Source organism: Boeremia exigua (genome assembly GCF_020726555.1).
Source record: "Boeremia exigua strain MPI-SDFR-AT-0100 chromosome Unknown C7974scaffold_2, whole genome shotgun sequence".
In the NCBI taxonomy this organism is placed as follows: Eukaryota; Fungi; Ascomycota; class Dothideomycetes; order Pleosporales; family Didymellaceae; genus Boeremia; species Boeremia exigua.
Genome location: NW_025763519.1, coordinates 2,599,018 through 2,615,823, shown reverse-complemented (window position 1 = coordinate 2,615,823; position 16,806 = coordinate 2,599,018). Strand labels below are relative to the sequence as shown.

The window sequence follows — 16,806 nt, the reverse complement described above, 5'->3', positions numbered from 1 at the left end:
GATCCCAGCATGAAGGCAGATGCGAACGGCGATCCCAGTCAATATTGTTGTGACATCTCTCATGCCCTCCCAGTACTCATATCGACCACTACAGCCCACACGTTGATCTAACAATGGCCTCGCACGACCCACATCTCACGCTCTCCAGACCGTCTTCTGCATCTTCCATCTTCATCGCACAAGATACGCCGCCGACGCCCACCACCACAAAAAAATTTCAAGTGCCCGACCCTTCGTCACTCTCAGTCTGCAAGGGTCCTTCTACAGCTGCACCAAGGTATGTCGACAATCAGGAATGACGGTATGCTTCTTACGCTGCAAAAGCTCTTGTTACGACTTCAAAGACACTGTCGTGGTATGCGTTGAAGATAACAAGAAGCGCAAGGAATACACCCTGCTTCGTAGATTATTGGTATGGCATTCATCATACTTCGCAGCGGCTCTCGACCCAGAGGGCGGCTGGTCGCAGGACAAGCAGCAGCTTCTAAACCTCGAATGCTCACACAGTACTTTCGAAGTCTTTTGCTGCTGGATTCACACAAACAGACTTAAGGATCCTGTCACTGATATGGAGCGCGTCAAGGATATCTATCTTTCAACGCGATCGTTGCTCGACGTCTGGGTTTTTGCCGATTTCCGCGGCATCCCAGCACTTGGCAATGCCGCTATCGACATGTTGCATGAAAAAATAATGGCCAAGAGTGCAGTACATGCTAATATAGTCAAGATGACCTACGAGAAGACCGCAGTGGGAAGTAGGTTTCGCGCATACTTGATTCACCTGTATAAGTACACGGCAATGCTGAGCGATATGGTGGCTCATCCAAACCTCTACACCGCAGAATTTCTATGCGAGGTACTCCCGTTCCTGTCTCATAGAACAGATGTCGAATTTCGAGGGATTGCAGGACTCCTGAAGGTGGACCGCTGCCAGTGGCACGACCACTCAGGACCCGGAGGCAAGCTGAGACTGGAAGGCCGGAAGTGAGAGGGCGCATCCTGGTTGGCGCGTCCAGAGAAAAACCAATCCATGGAGTAGATAAAGCACGAAGGGACCATGATACTCCTGTGGCGATCTGAGATGTTTAGCTGAGCCGCAGGCAAGACAAGAGAACAGATTTCACTCATATGCGAACACCATTTGGCTTCAGGTACACGTTTTGCGTCTTCGCTACCTTTGAAGTTTTAACGATGATCTTCGCTTCTTGCTACGGTATGGAAAGGTGGGTATACGCAAACAACTGTTCTAGATGTGGTGAAAGTGAGCGTGGCCATGCTCGGGGACGTTTGTGAGATTAGTATCAGCAAGCGATTTCCACCATTGCTGCTGTGCTCTACTCATCCTTTCCTCAAATTATATCCTTCACCGGCAACCATACCTCCCGGCAAAGACTCACGCTCTTACACTGCCACCCCGCTGCAACATCCGGCTGAGGGCAGGTATAAGGTCTTTCTATCCATCCAGGATCCCTGACTCAACTGCAATCTCCTTGTGCAAGAGTCCCGCTACCGCCCCGTCACTGTTAGTATTTCCCTCTTCGCAAAAGACACCGCTAAAATTCATGCCATGATCATGGACGAGTCATCAGCATACAAGCCAAAGGCAGGACCAAGGATAAGGATTTGTGGTTTTCCGCAAGCCCGCTCCGCATGCTTCGCCGCAGCTCTCAACCGTGATAGTGGCTCTGGGTGACCAGATACAACAACACTGAGTGGATTCCAAGCCAACAAAACGGCAAGATTTAGGCACGACATCGATTTTTGCACGATGCGTTGCCAAAGCTCTCGCTCCAAACCCATGGGGATCGCATGGGTAGAAAAGACATTGCCAAAGTTGACCGTTGTCAGTGGCATGATCATTCGGGTCACGGGGGGGAAGTGAGTTTGCAGCATCGTAGCTGAGGTTGTGCTACCGCCATAGACCTGATCAACGGAGCGCAGACTGACTTATGTACTGCGCTCGGTGACAGCAGCACGGCTCAACTGCAGTATGGCGAAGATCTTGTTTGACGGCACAACCCGTAATGTATCACAAGACTAATTACTATCGTACTGGAAGAGCAATCCCCAACGAGGTGGAATGCAAGTCAACGGTATAGCCCCTGTATGAAAATCCCACAAAAATGATGTTCCTGGTTCCACCAAACTCGTCAATCACTTCTGTCCAAGCATTCCTCCACGCAAAAATGAAGCGGCACAATCTGTGCGGCATCTTCACGGCCACAAAATGCATCAGCCGTGAATCGAACACGGGGCTAGCCGAAACTGAGCTGTCACTTTAGAGTGTTTTATTACTTTAAAGACAGGCTTGGCAACGGCTAATTTTACCACTAAACCACTGAAGCGTAAATCAAGTTGTAACTCATTGATGGCAGACATTCCCTAAAATAAATTTATAATGTTAGCTAAAAACGAGCTGGGTCTTGCCGCACACATTCACATCTTCTTCTTCAAGGGGTGTGAATTGTGAAAGACGTTGCAGAGTTTTCGTAACCGAGGAGGCTAGTCAGGGGTGTACATGAGTCGTACATGCATTCCACGAACACCACTCTTCCATCAATTGTGGAACCAATCAGGCTTCATAACACTGACTTCGGACCGTTCCAGACAGAGCCGATAGCAAACAAACTTGTGATGTCGAGCGAACCAGCAAAAGGCCTGTGGAGGCTGCACATGGGATTCAGCTTGGATGTTCGACAATAGAGGCATGTTCATTGCTGCCCCTGCTTTCCGATTGCCGTGCTGTCATCTCGTCAGAAATCATCCAAGTACTGTACGTACACTCATCACAATTATGCACTTGAATGTTGCAGCTGGCTGTGTCCAAGGTTTTCATTGCTGCTTGTTACCTAGGTAGGCAGCTCCAGACATTGTGATCTGCGTAGCAAGAGGTGGCATTGGGCCGATTGTGGTTGTAGACCTCGGGGCGGTGCTATTCGCAGATCCAGCGAGTCGTAAGGTGTCAAGGCGTTAAGGCGTATGAATTCGTATTCCAAAACATGTTCGGTGTTGATGACGTTGTTTTTTGGCGTACGCTGCGCAAAACAAGATATCTAGGTCTGCTATGGCCTGACATTAAAGGGTCGGCATATGTAAGGAGCCACCAAATGACAAGCTTCACACAAACGCTGTCGGGTATCACTCATATTATATAGGGCTGGAGTATCAACTCGAACTTACAAATAACAATCTAAGTTGTGGCGCCTATTGGAGACTCTGCTGTGCTAGTGAGGCGAAGGTGTGAAGTACCTATGTATCTGAGTGGTGAACGAATACCAAAAGTCCAGTAACTCAGCTGCCATGCATCGCTAAGCGGAAAGCTTCCTTGTTGGTGCCGTTGCGCTTATGCGGATGTTCCCAGTTTTAATTTGGGATTCCATCGGCTGTGCCAAAGAAGGCTCCAATGCTTCAAACGCTACCAAAAGGCAACTCGGATGTACCTGAGTGCTGTAGAGGTGATCCGTAATCTTCAGAGCAGTGCACTAAACCGGGAATGTGAAACGAACTAGAACTAAATTTGAAATATGTCGTGTGGCTTCTAGGCAACGTGGTAGCTGGCTCGCTGGGCGAAACGAAACAATTATTTCCCATGGCTCCAAAGGGAATTAACTTTAAGCAGTCGAACCTTCGCGTTCCACGAAGCTGACACAATGATGTCCAGTTACAACAACGGCTTATCTCCTGTTCACTTTGAAACCGGGCTGTCACTGTGTGCAACAGACATTCGATGTCTCACAATCAGAAGAAATGTTGAACGGCATACACCATATAAAGCGAGCAGCAACCACGTACACAGTTTCTGACAGCTTCCAACACCACATCAAGAACAGCACCTAACAATCGTCATTTAACATGTGCACCTTTACGATTACCCTGTTCGCTTGCGGTGATCCGGCTAGTGCTGCCTTTGTCTCACGTTCTTGCAGCAACGTGGAGGCAGGTCTCCCCTGCAATGGTCGCAGGCCGGATCTGATCTGCCTGAAGTACTGGAAGTGCACGGCTTGCGAGGAACGCGCTTTGCATAACGCTAAGCCTTCGGCAGAGGTCCACAAACGGTAGGTTTGAGTAGGCTGGAGCAAACAGCAACAGGGTTCAACAAATCGTGTGTGCAAGGATAAAGGTATAGTTTCTCAGCGTTGGGAGAGATGTTTCAAGAGTTCGTATTGGAGTTGATAGCGTAGAAAGACCGTGCGCACACTGCGCTTTTCTATAATGTGTTTCGACTGGCTTGAACGCTGCAATGAATCGGGAAACGAGTGACAATAGGAAATAGCTAGTGAATATGGATATCTCTAAAAAGGCGCCGGTGATGATGCTGATGCAGATGCTGAAGAAGATAAACGCCAAGCGGATGTAAAACGGGTGGTACCCTAGATCACGGTGCTCGTTCTGGTGTCCAGTTCTTGTACAAGCAAGAGCAGAGGTTTCCCGCGTCTTGCGCCCTGATGCCGTTGGTGACTTTCTCACCCGATAGCTTACTGCAGGAAGGGACATTCTCGCCACCTCCTACTGCTTGCTCGACACGCACAGCTATATCCAAGTCAGCAAGGGAACTCTGAAGGGAATACGAATTCGGCCTACCGTAAGGCCATACAGTGTTAGGGGTGTTTGGCACACTGATCGTTTCATCGGGGTATGTCCTTTGCATCTTGGTGTAGAGATAAGCCTGTAGATTGGTCGCACCGTAGTCGCACTCAAAGTCGCCTTTGGTATTGCCAATGCTCCCCGTCATGTTGACCGTCTTTGTCCGGCTGATCTGGAAGCGGTATCGTTCTGTATCCTTATCCTTATCAATCAGAACCAGCGGCGCATTCTGAAAGGTCATGTAGAGATCAGACGTGTCCTTCGACGAGATCTTGTATGATCCCGCGGATCCAGTGATCTCCCAGTTGATGACTGCAAGAGCCTTTTGAGGATCCGAATAGTAGTCGGTATATGGTGCGCATGTCCAAGTCGCGTTATTGCTTGTACAATCCGTGGCTACGGTATCGAGAAAGGTGACGAGGGAGTAGGCCCCAAGAGGGAAACCTGATGGCACAGCGGATGGAGTGAGCGTGGAGGACGGCGTGGGCGGCCTGTCGGTCTCTGTACTATCAGGCTGTGAGCCGGCACCCGTAGTCGACGTCGGAGATGGGCCACTGTGCCGTGCGTTAGTTGAGCCTTCTTAGGTTTGTAAGGGTACTCACTCGGTCGAAGACTTCTTCCTCAAACCCACGGCTAGGCCTACGGCCAATGCTACAATGAGTGCGACCACCAGAGCACCTATGACTGCCAGTCTCTTCCAACCCCATCTCTTTCTTTTGACCTCAGGCTTGAACTGGCTGAACTTTTCGCTCCTTGGAGTGTGCGATTCACTCCACACGCTGACACTTAGATTACTTCCATTATGACTCTGATCCTCCATACTTTCGCGCGGCGTATCGCCCAGCCTCCCGCCGGTCAGCACAGACAGGAAGCCAGGCTTTCGTTGTTCGTGAACGTGTACTGTTGGACCGATATGCTGATGTGTCGGATCGTTACAGTATGTGCTTGTCGTGGTGACTTCTATCTTCGACTTCGGCTCCGGCTTGGTAGATTTACTTCGCAGGTGACTGGCCTCTAGAACAATAGACAAGCGCTGGCCTGCAGGCGTAGATATGCGTTTGGCCGGACGTTCATCCTCGATGGGCTGATGAGCGCTTGAGCGTTTAGAACGGAAGTAATCCATGGTGATGATGGCGTCGACGACTGCTGGTGTCCTGCCTCAGGCGTTGAGAAGTGGCAGCGGTGCGTAGCTTGTGTTTGAGCTGGCGTCCACACGCAAGTATCGTTCGATATTCGATCCCCAACGGTCGGTACGCTAGACAGTCATGTTATGGTGTAGTGATGTTTGAGTCAGGCGAACGCGGGAAAGGGAAACAATTGGAACAAGTCCGCTGCTGAAAGAGGTCACAAGGAGACAGAAAGAAGGATCCGTCGAGGACCTCAGACGGACCGTCCGGCGTCGAGGTCCACTGTCGGGACCTTTTGAGGTTCGAGCACATGGCATGAGCTCCTATTCACACGCTAAAGACCCAATGCAGCGTCGCGTTCGCCTATACGAGCTAGCACTGAATCCCATCACACTCGCGGGCGGCGCCCTGTCACGCTATTGAGACTTGGACCATCGGCACGATACTGTACGGGGCGGGAGTAGCCAGGACTGGTGATCTAGTTGCAGAGCAGAGCCCCTTTGCGGTGTATGGAATGGCGCGTCCAGGAGGTCGCTTGCGCCATGCAAACGTGTTTGGGAACATCTCCGAACATCTGAAGTCATCCTTGACGGGAGAAAGTAAACGGCAACAAGGTTGCTAAGCGCCCCGTGAGTCGTTTGTTTTTCCTATAGTGATACACACGAACGGGGCAGGCGCGACGTTTGACTCGTGGAGGATGTCTGTTCCTGCATTAGACAGGGATACGCGGACGTGTCGTGTCAGATCTTAGTCACGTGTGGCTCGGCTAACCAAACGCCACCTATGGATCGAACTTTCCACCACGCTGCGACTTCTGTACGCGTGGTGAAGGTGAACAAACGTCGAGGTGTAAAAGTTCGGCAGATTTAGGTCTAATGTACGATCACGCGATAACACAAACGCGTGCGCTTCACCAGATGCACGCAGACTGCAATTTTCCTTTCGCGTCACGCCTCAGCAAACAAACGCTCCCGAGGTCGTACTCCCATCGCTGAACTCACTTGCCAATACCTCTTGATTGATATCGAAGAACGCTTACATTCAATTTACACTCACTATTGTTCAAAGTGGATGCGGCCTTGGGTTCAACCTCTTGCGCGTCCCACACATCTACGACTCACCCCGTGTTGCGATATCGTGCTGTTAGTCACAAAGCAGAAACCTACGCAACTTGATCTAAGCAGCGGCTACTCGCTCCAGCTCGTATCGAAATCAAACCAAGATGTCTTCGCCACGTCGAGTTGTTGTGCGTCTGCGACCAGGCTCAGATGGAGATGCAACTCATATCCCAAAGTCTGGGAGTCATGAGCAGCTCGATCCCCCCACGCTGTATCTGGAAAAGCTCGCGCAACAATGGATGCAGATACGAGGTGAAGCTCAGCCGCATGTCAAGTACACCTTGGAGAGCCTTCCTGCAGGGTACTCGCTGTGGCAGCGCCCAAGACCGAAAGACCCCAAACATCTCGACAGGTATCTCTATGGGCACCCCAGCCATAGGACTTTCGACTCCCCGAACCGGTTCTTTCCCCATTTCCAGTATCTTATGGAAAATGGAGACAGTATAGGATGCCCGTGCACCGTCTGCAGCGGCAGCTCCGGTGTCCTACCCAAGAGCGCATCCGGTAGCGTGAAAATGCGAAGCTACAGCGGTACGTCCTCAAACACGTCTTCACGCCCTTCGTCGGCAACTGAGCCTGCTCCACCACTGGCCTTACCAACACGAGTTGCTGCACCGGTACCGCCCGTGCCTGTGCACCTCAAGGGTCGCCCGAAGATTGTTGGCGTTGGTATGGACACAAGTCGCGTGGACGAAGAGGGCACGCCTGACATCTATCGCAATTTGATCAACAAGCTTCGTCGTCATGGGAAGATCGATGAACTCATCGAAGAGCCGTTGAGTATGGATTGGAGAGCCGAGCAGGAGATTCTGCCTGACATGCTTCGCAAGATCAAGGAGAATCAGCAATGGGTTCCTCGTGTCGGAGATATAGTATTGTATGTGCGAGATCTCGCAGAAGACGTACACATCATTCGACACCCTATTACGGCGGATTATAGAATGTATGACGAGAGGACGAAACTGTGGCTGGACCATCCTAGCTGGAAGGCCGGATTGGTCGGCGAAACACCTACTGAGCCCATAACGATAGAAGACGTCTTCGATAATGGCGACAAGGAGAGCAACGTTACATACTCTGGCTTACGCGTGGAACCACTGCCAGACGTGAACAGTTCCGATAAATCCCAATCAAAACGCCACAGGTATGTTCCGGTTCGACACACGCGTCCATTTGTCCTCTGGAGACATCTATTACATCGAGTACCTAAGTTTGAGTGGCACCCGACAATCCAGAACGCGCAGACAGTCACCTCGGTCATGTCACTCACCGGTAAATATCGGTTCAAAGGCACGTGGCCCGAGGCTGTGGTCTATTGTCGTGGAATGTACATTGGACACGAGATGCTCGCTGTCGGTGACGTCGTCCGTCTACTCCCCAATCTTAGTCTCGGACAGACCACATCAACCGATATATTAGTTGTCAAATCGATCCGCCTCAAGTGGTCCGACCTTGACAACGCATCGGGAAACGACTGGGACGAAGAGAGACCATACCGCTCCAGTGTCTGGATTTACGGTACAGCATACACGAGCGATTCCTCTCGGATGAACAAGGAGTGGCTATCAGACGCTCACCCTCCCGCAGTCGCTGACGATTACGGCGAATGGTACCCCCTCCACCCACCGTCCAAGGAGCTCGCCGTCCCCTACTCTCGCATACTTGGTCGCCTGTATGAGCGCGACGCCCTAGCTTTGTGGCTGAACCAAAAGTCCCACCATCATCATCTACTAGATGCTGGCCGAGAGGGTCTGATGGAGTCGCGCATCTTCTCAACACAGAATGACAACCGAATAGCAGACAAAGTTGATGCAAACTGGTACTGGGCGGATAGCCGTGCTCAGGCACTTGATCTGCACACCATAAACGGTCTCGATGTCTCCACACGTGATCAGCTACGCGACCCAAAGGACTGGAGAAGGAAGATAAAGACCATGGACGGCATGACGAACAACCAAGCCCATCCCAACGCAAAGCTTGCTGGCGCCCCCAGTCTAGCTGGACGCAGTCTGCGAGGTTTCATGGCACCCGCTCTTTCGGACTTGCCAGTACGCACGCAATTCTCCAGAGTTGAAGACGGAACTAGCACAGGCAGCAGTGTTACCGGTTCCTCGACCACTGGGACGAGCTCGGGTATGAGAGTGTCGAAGAAACGCCCAGGACCCCACACTGCCAACGCCAGCAGCGATGAGGGCGAAGACGAAGACGACAAGGTCAATGAAGAGATTAGGCAGACTATGAGAATGGTGGAGGATCGCAGCAAGGTGCACACGAAGAGAGCTCGGGTCACGGTCGTCATTGATTGACGGCACACGAGCAGAGTCTCGTGAACGACGACTTGCAAGACCGGCATAACAGAATTATGCACCGCGGCCGTAGGAGGCTCCAGGTGCGCACGGACCATGAAAGGACATATTAAGGCATATATATTATAACGATTATCATATGGTCAGGCTACATGATCAGTTGAGCCGGTGGCTGTACTTAAGAGCCAGGAGAGATGTATGTCTCGACTCTCGTCAAGCATGTAAGGAGGAGCATGCACGTGCACATCCATACGATGCTATATCAGGGATGTGTTTGCAAGGATAGACAAAACAGGAAGGAAAAAATTCAAGTTCAAGTCCCCACGACCTGATGTATTGCTACTCGGGTTTATTGTGTTATCACGTCGTATTTATCGGACTCTTGAGGAAGAGATGAGAACGCTATGGGGAAATGCTAATGCGCCAGGGCCAATGAAAGAGTGGAGATGCGACGCCGGTAATCCTGTGCTGCACCGTCGCTATGCAAACAATCTGAAGAGAAGTAATGCAAATTTGTGCACCAAAACACCACCCATATTCCCAATGTACGTTCGGTCTAGTAGGACTTGTATTTCTGCACACCGTTAGCATCCGACTATGTGAAGCGGGAAGAGTAAAGCACTTACATCCTCGATCTTCCTTCTACTCGTCTCATCCAATGCGTTTCCTACGCCCAAAAGTGCATTGCTTAAAGCCTTGGTTGCACCCACGGCCGGCCTGAGTATGACAGTCGGAGCATGTCTTGCTATTGCACGCGCAACACCGACGCCGCTGCCTTGTTCCATGACTTCCGAGGGTATCGCGATCACAGCGTCACGCGCGGTGAGAAGGTCGCGCTCCAAATGTCTCGCCGCGCTGCGTAGGCCAGCGCGCACGCCGATGGGCTGGTTCGCGTAGTTCGATACAGCACGTGGCTCGTCGTCAGGCGATGGCGGATCTGAGCCTGTCCAGTCAAGGTGCTGAGAGCGCGGTGAGCGGTGCGGAGACGTAGGCTGATTGGTGTTGAGGAATGCTTCTGCGCCCTCCAGCAGAGTTTGGGTACCGATCGCGACCTTTGCACCCAGGCGCGCAACCTCGCTGGTGGTGTTCTTTGCAAAGGCGTATACGCCTTTTTGCAGGCTGCGCACGATGCGACCGTCCTTCTGATACTCACGCATAGGTACGACAACGAGATCGCGCACACCAGAGCCTACATTGACGAGGGGACGAACGACAGCGAGACCGGAGAGTACGCCAGGGAGTTGATTGCGCGTTACGTCAGGCGACCAGACGTCGTTGAGAGTTTTGTGCAGTTTGTCAAAGGAGGTGATGCCATAGACAATAGCATGACGTAGGGTGATGTCTGAGCCGTCGAGAATGAGGAAGTTCATGAACTCGGTAGTGTGACCGGAGCGTATACCACCGTAGTCTACGCGCTTGGGCTTATAATCAAGTTTGAGTTCGACAGCTTGTACTTCGAGACGTTGGATAAACGGTTGTTCAGAAGGGGCGGCGGGTTTATCGAGTGAGTCGTCCTTGAATTCAAAGAAACGAGTTATGAAGTCAAGCGCATCTTGGTCGATATGAAGGCGCAATGGAAGAATCGCGACCTGGCTAAGATTAGCATGTTGCAAAGAGAGAAGAGATTTTCATTCTACTTACTCGGATGACCAGCTCAGAAGCTGCAAGGTCAGTGACCGGCTTGACAGTGAGAAGGTTTAAGTTGATCATCGGCCTGTCCAACTCTCTTTCAGCGGGTGGAATGTTGCAGGTAATGAACTTCTTCCAAGTTGATGTAGGTACGTGGTCAAAGATCTCAAAGTCTCGAACGCGGACATCAATCGAATTCAGCGTTTCTCCGGTGTTCGGTGGGAACACCACTAAGTCGACCGCAATTCCCATCAACGAGAAGGCAATCTTCTTGTGCTTACTTCGCTCGAGCTTCAAACGACGATGCCCGGACTTTGTCGCAGTACGTGGGCGACTAGTAGCCCCTGTGGATCGAGTTGCAGTCGAAGTCGCGTAACTGCCAGTCTCGCTTGCGAGGTCGTCAATATCATGATTAATACGGCGTGCAAGCGCGCCCTTCTCGTCTTTTATCGGAACACCAATCCACACAGAATTAAACAAGAAATCTTCTTCGACAAAATCGTCCTCTTCTTCTTCGTCTCTTGGTCTTCGCCGCCGCTCTTCTGCGCGAGCTTCAACATCTTCCACGGCTTGTGAAATAATGGCTCGCGTCCTGGGCCAATCGTATCCGTCGAAGAGATTCCATATTATGTTCACCTCGCGAACGGTGACCTTAAGCGGTGCTTCTGGTGTCCTGAATTCATTCGTGAGGTGGTACTGATTCTGAGTTGAGTCCCATTTGCGGGCTTTGCCCTTCCCTTCCGAATCGGAGTCGTGGAAGTAGTCCGTGCTGAAGTCGAAGCTTTCTTCCTCTCTGCTGACCTCGTACTGTTCCTGGAAGCTTTCTAGAAGGCCTCGATCGCCACGTGCTCTGACGACGGGCGATGTCGCTAGTTCGCCAAGGTCGTCTTGATCAAGCATACTGTCCGCCATGTCCTCATCGGTGGGTAAGTCTTGGCTGTAAATGCTTCCAACAAATTCCAGGTTTGTGGGTACCTCGTCATCGACTAGATCTGCGTTGCTCATAAAGTCTTCAGTCTCACCTTCATACTGAGCAGGCATTGCGTCCCCAGTGAATGACTCCATCATTTCCTGGAGTGGAACCACCGTGCGGTAGCGTTCAACAGTTGAGGGTGGTGTCGGTGGCTGCAAGCCGTTCAAAATCTCAATAAGGGTCTGAGTAGAATCGGCGCAAGACTCTAGCACTAGAAGTTCATTTTTGAACTCGACGCTGACAAGCTGCGGTGTTTCATTCCCATCACCCAATATCTTGACAAGAACTTTCGCCGCCGATATTGAGCTGAGGGAAACAAAGCCAAGACGGCCCAGTTCTTGTAAATGCCGGTTTGGGGCCGAAACGCTGTGAGGTGGCTTTGCGTCCTCCGCTTCCGCCTCCAAGCGTGCAACATCATCGATGGCGTGCATGGAGGCTTTTCGAAGGTCCAGTTGAACGGAGTAATCTTTTTGTATCTGCTTGCCGGTCAAATGAGCTTCGGTCAAGACGAACAAGCCCTTGGAGGCCACATTCCGAGGATTTAGGCCAATTGCGCAGCTTCTGAGCAGAAGGTCAATCTGTAATGGCTTAGCAGCTCGGCTTGAGGGAGAAGTTGAGTCAGATGACTGTCGGCTGATAAGCTGCGGTGACTTGGATCTTGTGATGGTCGCCACACTTGATGCAATACCTGCGGCGATATCCTCAACTGTGCCATCCTCGCTGATTCCTAGTGCAGCCATTACAGTGGATACCCTGTATTCAACACAAAGATTGAACAGCTTTGCCTTTACTACAGGCTCTAACTCGTCGCCAACCATCCTGACCATGACCATAGGCAGCTGATCTTGCGGTCCGAGCTTGACTACTTCGTGGAGAAGCACCTCTCCGTCCCGTTCCAGCGAGGCAGTTCCAACTTCAACAGCAAATAGGGCGGGGAAGCCGACGTGTGCCATGGAAGCATTTCGGGTAGTGATTGTAACATCGCCAAGCTTTTCGTTGACTGCAACTCCAATCTTCATTTGCTGCACAGAAGCCAGAGTAAGCAGTCCTGGACGATCATCTTCTGGGAGATACTTTGTAACTTTGGACAAACGAGCAAGCTCGACTCCAAGTGCCTCAAAAGCTCGCATCTCTTCCAGATCAGACATTCGAACACCTACATTACTGACTTCAACTCTGAGTACGGATCCCTGACGTCGTTGTCGAAGGAAGGTGTCGATCAGGATGTCTTCGTTGTTCTCGTAAGGGTCTTTTGAAGGGGTGATCAAGGAGATCAATCTTGTAAGATCTGCCTCTTCAGGCGTGTAGAGGAAGTTCACTGTCGTTCCATGGATCTCGACCAGCAGAGCCGCACCTTTTTGCTGTGCATTCAGGTAGGGGCCCGAAAGGTGCACTTCCGACACCTTTAGACGAACATTACTTTGTCGGACTGCAATGCGGACTGTCGTTGTCTGGAGCTGAACAGCACAACTACGGCCCTTGAGGAAGAAAGCCACCTCGCCTATCTGTATCTGTATCTTTGGCATATTGGATGCTGGAGCAGGTGCTTCAGGCACTGGTGGTAAGTCGCCAAAATGTACACCGCGAGGCTTTGGTTTTGCTGGTGTCAAAACTGGACTGTGTAATGGATTGTTCGAGGATATTGAATTGCCCAGCTCGAGGACACCACTGAATCCACCAAAAGAGCTTAGTGCATCATCAAGTTGCTGAATGTCGAAGTTGACTTTGACTGGCCTCGTCACGATTGTGATTCTCTTGTCTTTACTTTGCTCGTAGTCAATCTCAATGTCATGACTCAGCTGCTCTGAAAGATTGCTGACAGAACGTCTTGAGCGAGTTCGTGCGTGGAAGGATATAACGTCGATGCCTAGAGATGAAAAGGCGAGTTTCTCGATTTGCAACTTTGTGCGCATCGTACCGGGACTGCTTTGACTTGTCAATCGGAGTGCAGAAAAGTTGGCCCCCAGAAGTGCATCGTCTGGCTTCAGATGAAGCATACGACTTGTTGTCAACCCACTAGGCACAGACTCTGCTAGGACGTTCTCCAGCCAAGCCACCCCGACATGTCTGATCGTGGCCTCAACGGTAGTAGTGGCTTCATCAACTGCAACATTGGGCAACGGACTTGGCTTCTCTTGCTGGCTGCCGCTTGTCAAGGCGCTAAGTACTCGATTGAGCATGCTGAACATGATGCGTCCAGTTGCCAAGTCCACATGACCTACTATTGTACCAACGTCTATGATAACGTTTGGTGCGACCGAGGCTCTCACAGGCTGATGTTTTAGCTGGCTTGGTGACGCTCTCGACGGAGTAGGTTTTCGTAAAGATTCGACCATAGAGCCCTGTCGGCGTGTTGATGTTGAGTGTGCGTAATTCGAGAACGACCCTGGCATTTCAGCAAAAATCGAGTCTTCTCCCAGTCTTGATGGCGTAAATGCTAGCATTGATGCATCGGCCGCCGATTCAGCGCTTGAGACAGGGGTCGATGATCGGTCATCGTCGAGTCCCAAAGGAAACCAGACGGTAACTTCGTCAATAGTCAAGAACACCTTTGCTTGCTTTTGAGATTCTGCTTCCCCTGTGGAGCATCGTTCTACAGGTGGCAGCGGTGCAGTCGTGGTTGCACTCTGGGGGCTACCCGGCCGAGGTGTATCACAGCTGTCTTCGACGTCTGTGCGTGGCTGCAAGATGCTGCCTGAGATCATCTCTTCGGGTATGGACCTTGGTTGATCTGATGTGCTGCCGCGGCTTGATGTCGAAGCAGAGTCCCAGGATCCTGGGAGGTGTCGTTGAGAAGTCTCGACGGGAGTTGCACTCACAGCGCTCATGTACATACTGTCTGACGCATCAGAAGATGATGAGGCCGACGCTGTCATATCAGGCATGATTTCCAGGTCATGTGCAGACGTTTGCATGTCGCTAGCGGTCTGTGTTTGCTCTTCCTCGACGAGCTGACTGTTTGACTGTCGCTCTTCGATGGAAGTCTGCAATGTGCCATGACTTATAGAGTGCGATGACGAAGCTACCGCCTCTGACTGTGCAAAAGATAGCCCTAGGCCTGACACTGTCGGTAGTGTAGATGTAGAGGCTTCGCTTGCAGGGGGTGAAAACTCGATTTCCATATCTGGGCTTGGGGTATGATGCTCAGCGCTCGTCTCCCCAGCGCGCATGTCATCCTCAAACTCGATGTCGAAAGCCGAGTTCAGCATATCATTCTGCAGCGCATAGTCGAGCACGCCCTCATCATTGTATAATATGCTGCTCCCGCTCAAGCCTTGGGCAGGAAGCCCGTGTATGGAAGGGTCTAAGCCGTTATCGTGCCTGCTCCTTTCCAACCCATCATCGGATGACGCGTCGGCAAATCTGTCGTCGTCTACGGTCGCTACAGATACTGCTAGAGGAGCCTCTTCACGTGGGGATAGCGCTGGAGGCGGGTCATATTGAATAGAGGCCGTCAACGGAGTGGTGCCTGTACTTCTCGGTTTCTCGATTGAGTCTTCCTGTGCTGGAAGAGAAGGTTCCACGACCTCAACAGATGGCGTATCATCCGCATCAGGAGTAGGTGCTTCAGACCCTGTGGGTGACAAGATTGCGCCTGCAGCCTCTTCGTGATATGAGGCTTGTCCGGTAGAGACCTCGGAGCGATTGATTTCTGGTGACAACGGTCTTGAAGTTTGCGATGACGAAATGAAGGTCTCCACATCAGACACAAGCCTGGCACAGATTTTCTCAATGCGTAACCTTCGCTTTCCGGCGCTCGAAACAGCACCTTGTGGCTGTGATGCTGAGCTTATGTCGATGCGTGGCTCTACAGAAGTCACAGAGTCAATGCCTATGCGCCCTACATGGAAATTGAGGGAGACTGGTGATGATTCGCTGGGCTTCGGTGGGCTCGATGGCTCGGCTGATGTCTGATCCTCCACTCCAACATCTATATTGTTGACTACGATACTGAGTCGATCGAGTGCGGTATTAAGTATGTTTCGCAAATAGGCAGGTAGCCCGAGCGGTGCACCCACACCGGCTTGAGTCTCTTCTTCGCCATCATCGGTCGATACAGACTCCTGCATGTAGCTTGATCGTGACTCTAGCTCCTGAGCCAGCTCTCTTATCTCCTCTGCAGGCTCCGCTCGAATAAAGGATTTCGCAAGGTCATCTACCGTAGGCACATGCTCCTCGGAATCCGGAAACGTGTCGTCCAGCGCATCTCGTGGAGACGCTGACTGCGTTCGAGGCATGTGGCGTGAGCTTTCCCGCTCAGTTGCAACATCTTCGGCTACATCGACCAGACTAGCTTGTACTTGTATTCCATCCACCTCTATCGATATTTGCGGAACGCCGAAGTCGAGAACGAAGGTGACTCGCAAGACCGATGCCTTGGCTGATGAGAGGTGGATTTCGGGAGGCAACTTCAGGTGAAGCAAGGCGACAAGTTTCTGGTCATACCGCGTCAGTCTTCATGTAGCTTGCCCACTTATTCTCCGAACCCACCTTAACGTGAAGCCCAACGTCCCGGACCTCAAGTGTAGTTCGCTTGCCGACGTCGACACTCACGAACTCGGCGGGGTCTTTGTCCAAGATATCGATTTGCCGGAGCCCATAGAGCAGGAGCTTCTTGCCGATCGAGCTCGAGACAGCCGAAAAGAAAGCCATGGCGACTGTTCCAGTAGGTGATGCGCCGGCTCACAGGCTACAGGCCGTGGAGCGCCTACCGCTGTGTCGGAAGAGTCTCCATATGTGTTGAAGTAATCGGTGGGCTTCAGCGTGGTCCCGTAGTATTGGCGTACCGTAGTGTGCACTGGACCCTGATTTCAGGTGTTTGGCTGGAGTAAAGTGGGGACTGGGGTATTGATCGTAAAGACGTAGCGTTAGGTGAGCGGAAGGACGTGAGGTGGAAAGGCGTTTGCAGGTAAAGTGTGAGGCGCGTGGCGTGCGCGAGCCGTTGACGTGTGCGTGTCACGGGAGGATAATAATGCAGGGCGGAAGCCTAGGGTGGATGTGCACATGCGGCTGTCGAGGCAGATGATGTCGGCTGCCTCCCCACCATGTCCTTATCGATTCACCAAGCT

The 16,806-nt window shown here is 51.7% G+C and overlaps 4 protein-coding genes and 1 non-coding gene across 5 annotated transcripts; 2 read left to right on the top strand and 3 right to left on the bottom strand.

The window, feature by feature from the left end:
• Positions 1-68: 68 nt before the first annotated feature.
• C7974DRAFT_469178 (uncharacterized protein) lies at positions 69-1,080 on the top strand. The gene is made up of 2 exons (XM_046146421.1): positions 69-277; positions 325-1,080. Exons 1-2 carry the CDS (start codon positions 114-116, stop codon positions 986-988), a joined length of 828 nt encoding a protein of 275 aa, XP_046001938.1. The 5' UTR covers positions 69-113; the 3' UTR covers positions 989-1,080.
• A 1,148-nt stretch (positions 1,081-2,228) lies between these two features.
• Positions 2,229-2,345, bottom strand: C7974DRAFT_t30. The gene has a single exon. It is a non-coding gene; the product is annotated as a tRNA-Gly (tRNA).
• A 1,872-nt stretch (positions 2,346-4,217) lies between these two features.
• On the bottom strand, positions 4,218-5,917 carry C7974DRAFT_113034 (uncharacterized protein). The gene is made up of 3 exons (XM_046135029.1): positions 5,187-5,917; positions 4,582-5,138; positions 4,218-4,530 (listed from the first exon to the last, which is right to left on the bottom strand). The coding sequence occupies exons 1-3, from the start codon at positions 5,705-5,707 to the stop codon at positions 4,376-4,378; spliced, it is 1,233 nt and encodes a 410-aa protein (XP_046001937.1). The 5' UTR covers positions 5,708-5,917; the 3' UTR covers positions 4,218-4,375.
• Positions 5,918-6,504: 587 nt separating this feature from the next.
• On the top strand, positions 6,505-9,413 carry C7974DRAFT_113002 (uncharacterized protein). Its single transcript, XM_046135028.1, has one exon. It carries the CDS (start codon positions 6,934-6,936, stop codon positions 9,133-9,135), a length of 2,202 nt encoding a protein of 733 aa, XP_046001936.1. The 5' UTR covers positions 6,505-6,933; the 3' UTR covers positions 9,136-9,413.
• Positions 9,414-9,691: 278 nt separating this feature from the next.
• C7974DRAFT_409450 (uncharacterized protein) lies at positions 9,692-16,390 on the bottom strand (the record flags this gene model as incomplete). The annotated part of the gene is made up of 4 exons (XM_046143398.1): positions 9,692-9,709; positions 9,762-10,724; positions 10,777-16,173; positions 16,229-16,390. 4 exons carry the CDS (start codon positions 16,388-16,390, stop codon positions 9,692-9,694), a joined length of 6,540 nt encoding a protein of 2,179 aa, XP_046001935.1.
• Between the last annotated feature and the right edge of the window lie 416 nt (positions 16,391-16,806).

Excerpts from the sequence above, each read along its gene's own strand:
- C7974DRAFT_469178 (XM_046146421.1), top strand. The coding sequence starts at position 114 with ATGGCCTCGCACGACCCACATCTCACGCTCTCCAGACCGTCTTCTGCA. Across the intron at positions 278-324 it reads CCTTCTACAGCTGCACCAAG|CTCTTGTTACGACTTCAAAG; the intron begins GTATGTCGACAA and ends ACGCTGCAAAAG.
- C7974DRAFT_113034 (XM_046135029.1), bottom strand. The coding sequence starts at position 5,707 with ATGGATTACTTCCGTTCTAAACGCTCAAGCGCTCATCAGCCCATCGAG. Across the intron at positions 5,139-5,186 it reads AGGAAGAAGTCTTCGACCGA|TGGCCCATCTCCGACGTCGA; the intron begins GTGAGTACCCTT and ends CGCACGGCACAG. Across the intron at positions 4,531-4,581 it reads TAACACTGTATGGCCTTACG|CTGTGCGTGTCGAGCAAGCA; the intron begins GTAGGCCGAATT and ends ACTTGGATATAG.
- C7974DRAFT_113002 (XM_046135028.1), top strand. The coding sequence starts at position 6,934 with ATGTCTTCGCCACGTCGAGTTGTTGTGCGTCTGCGACCAGGCTCAGAT.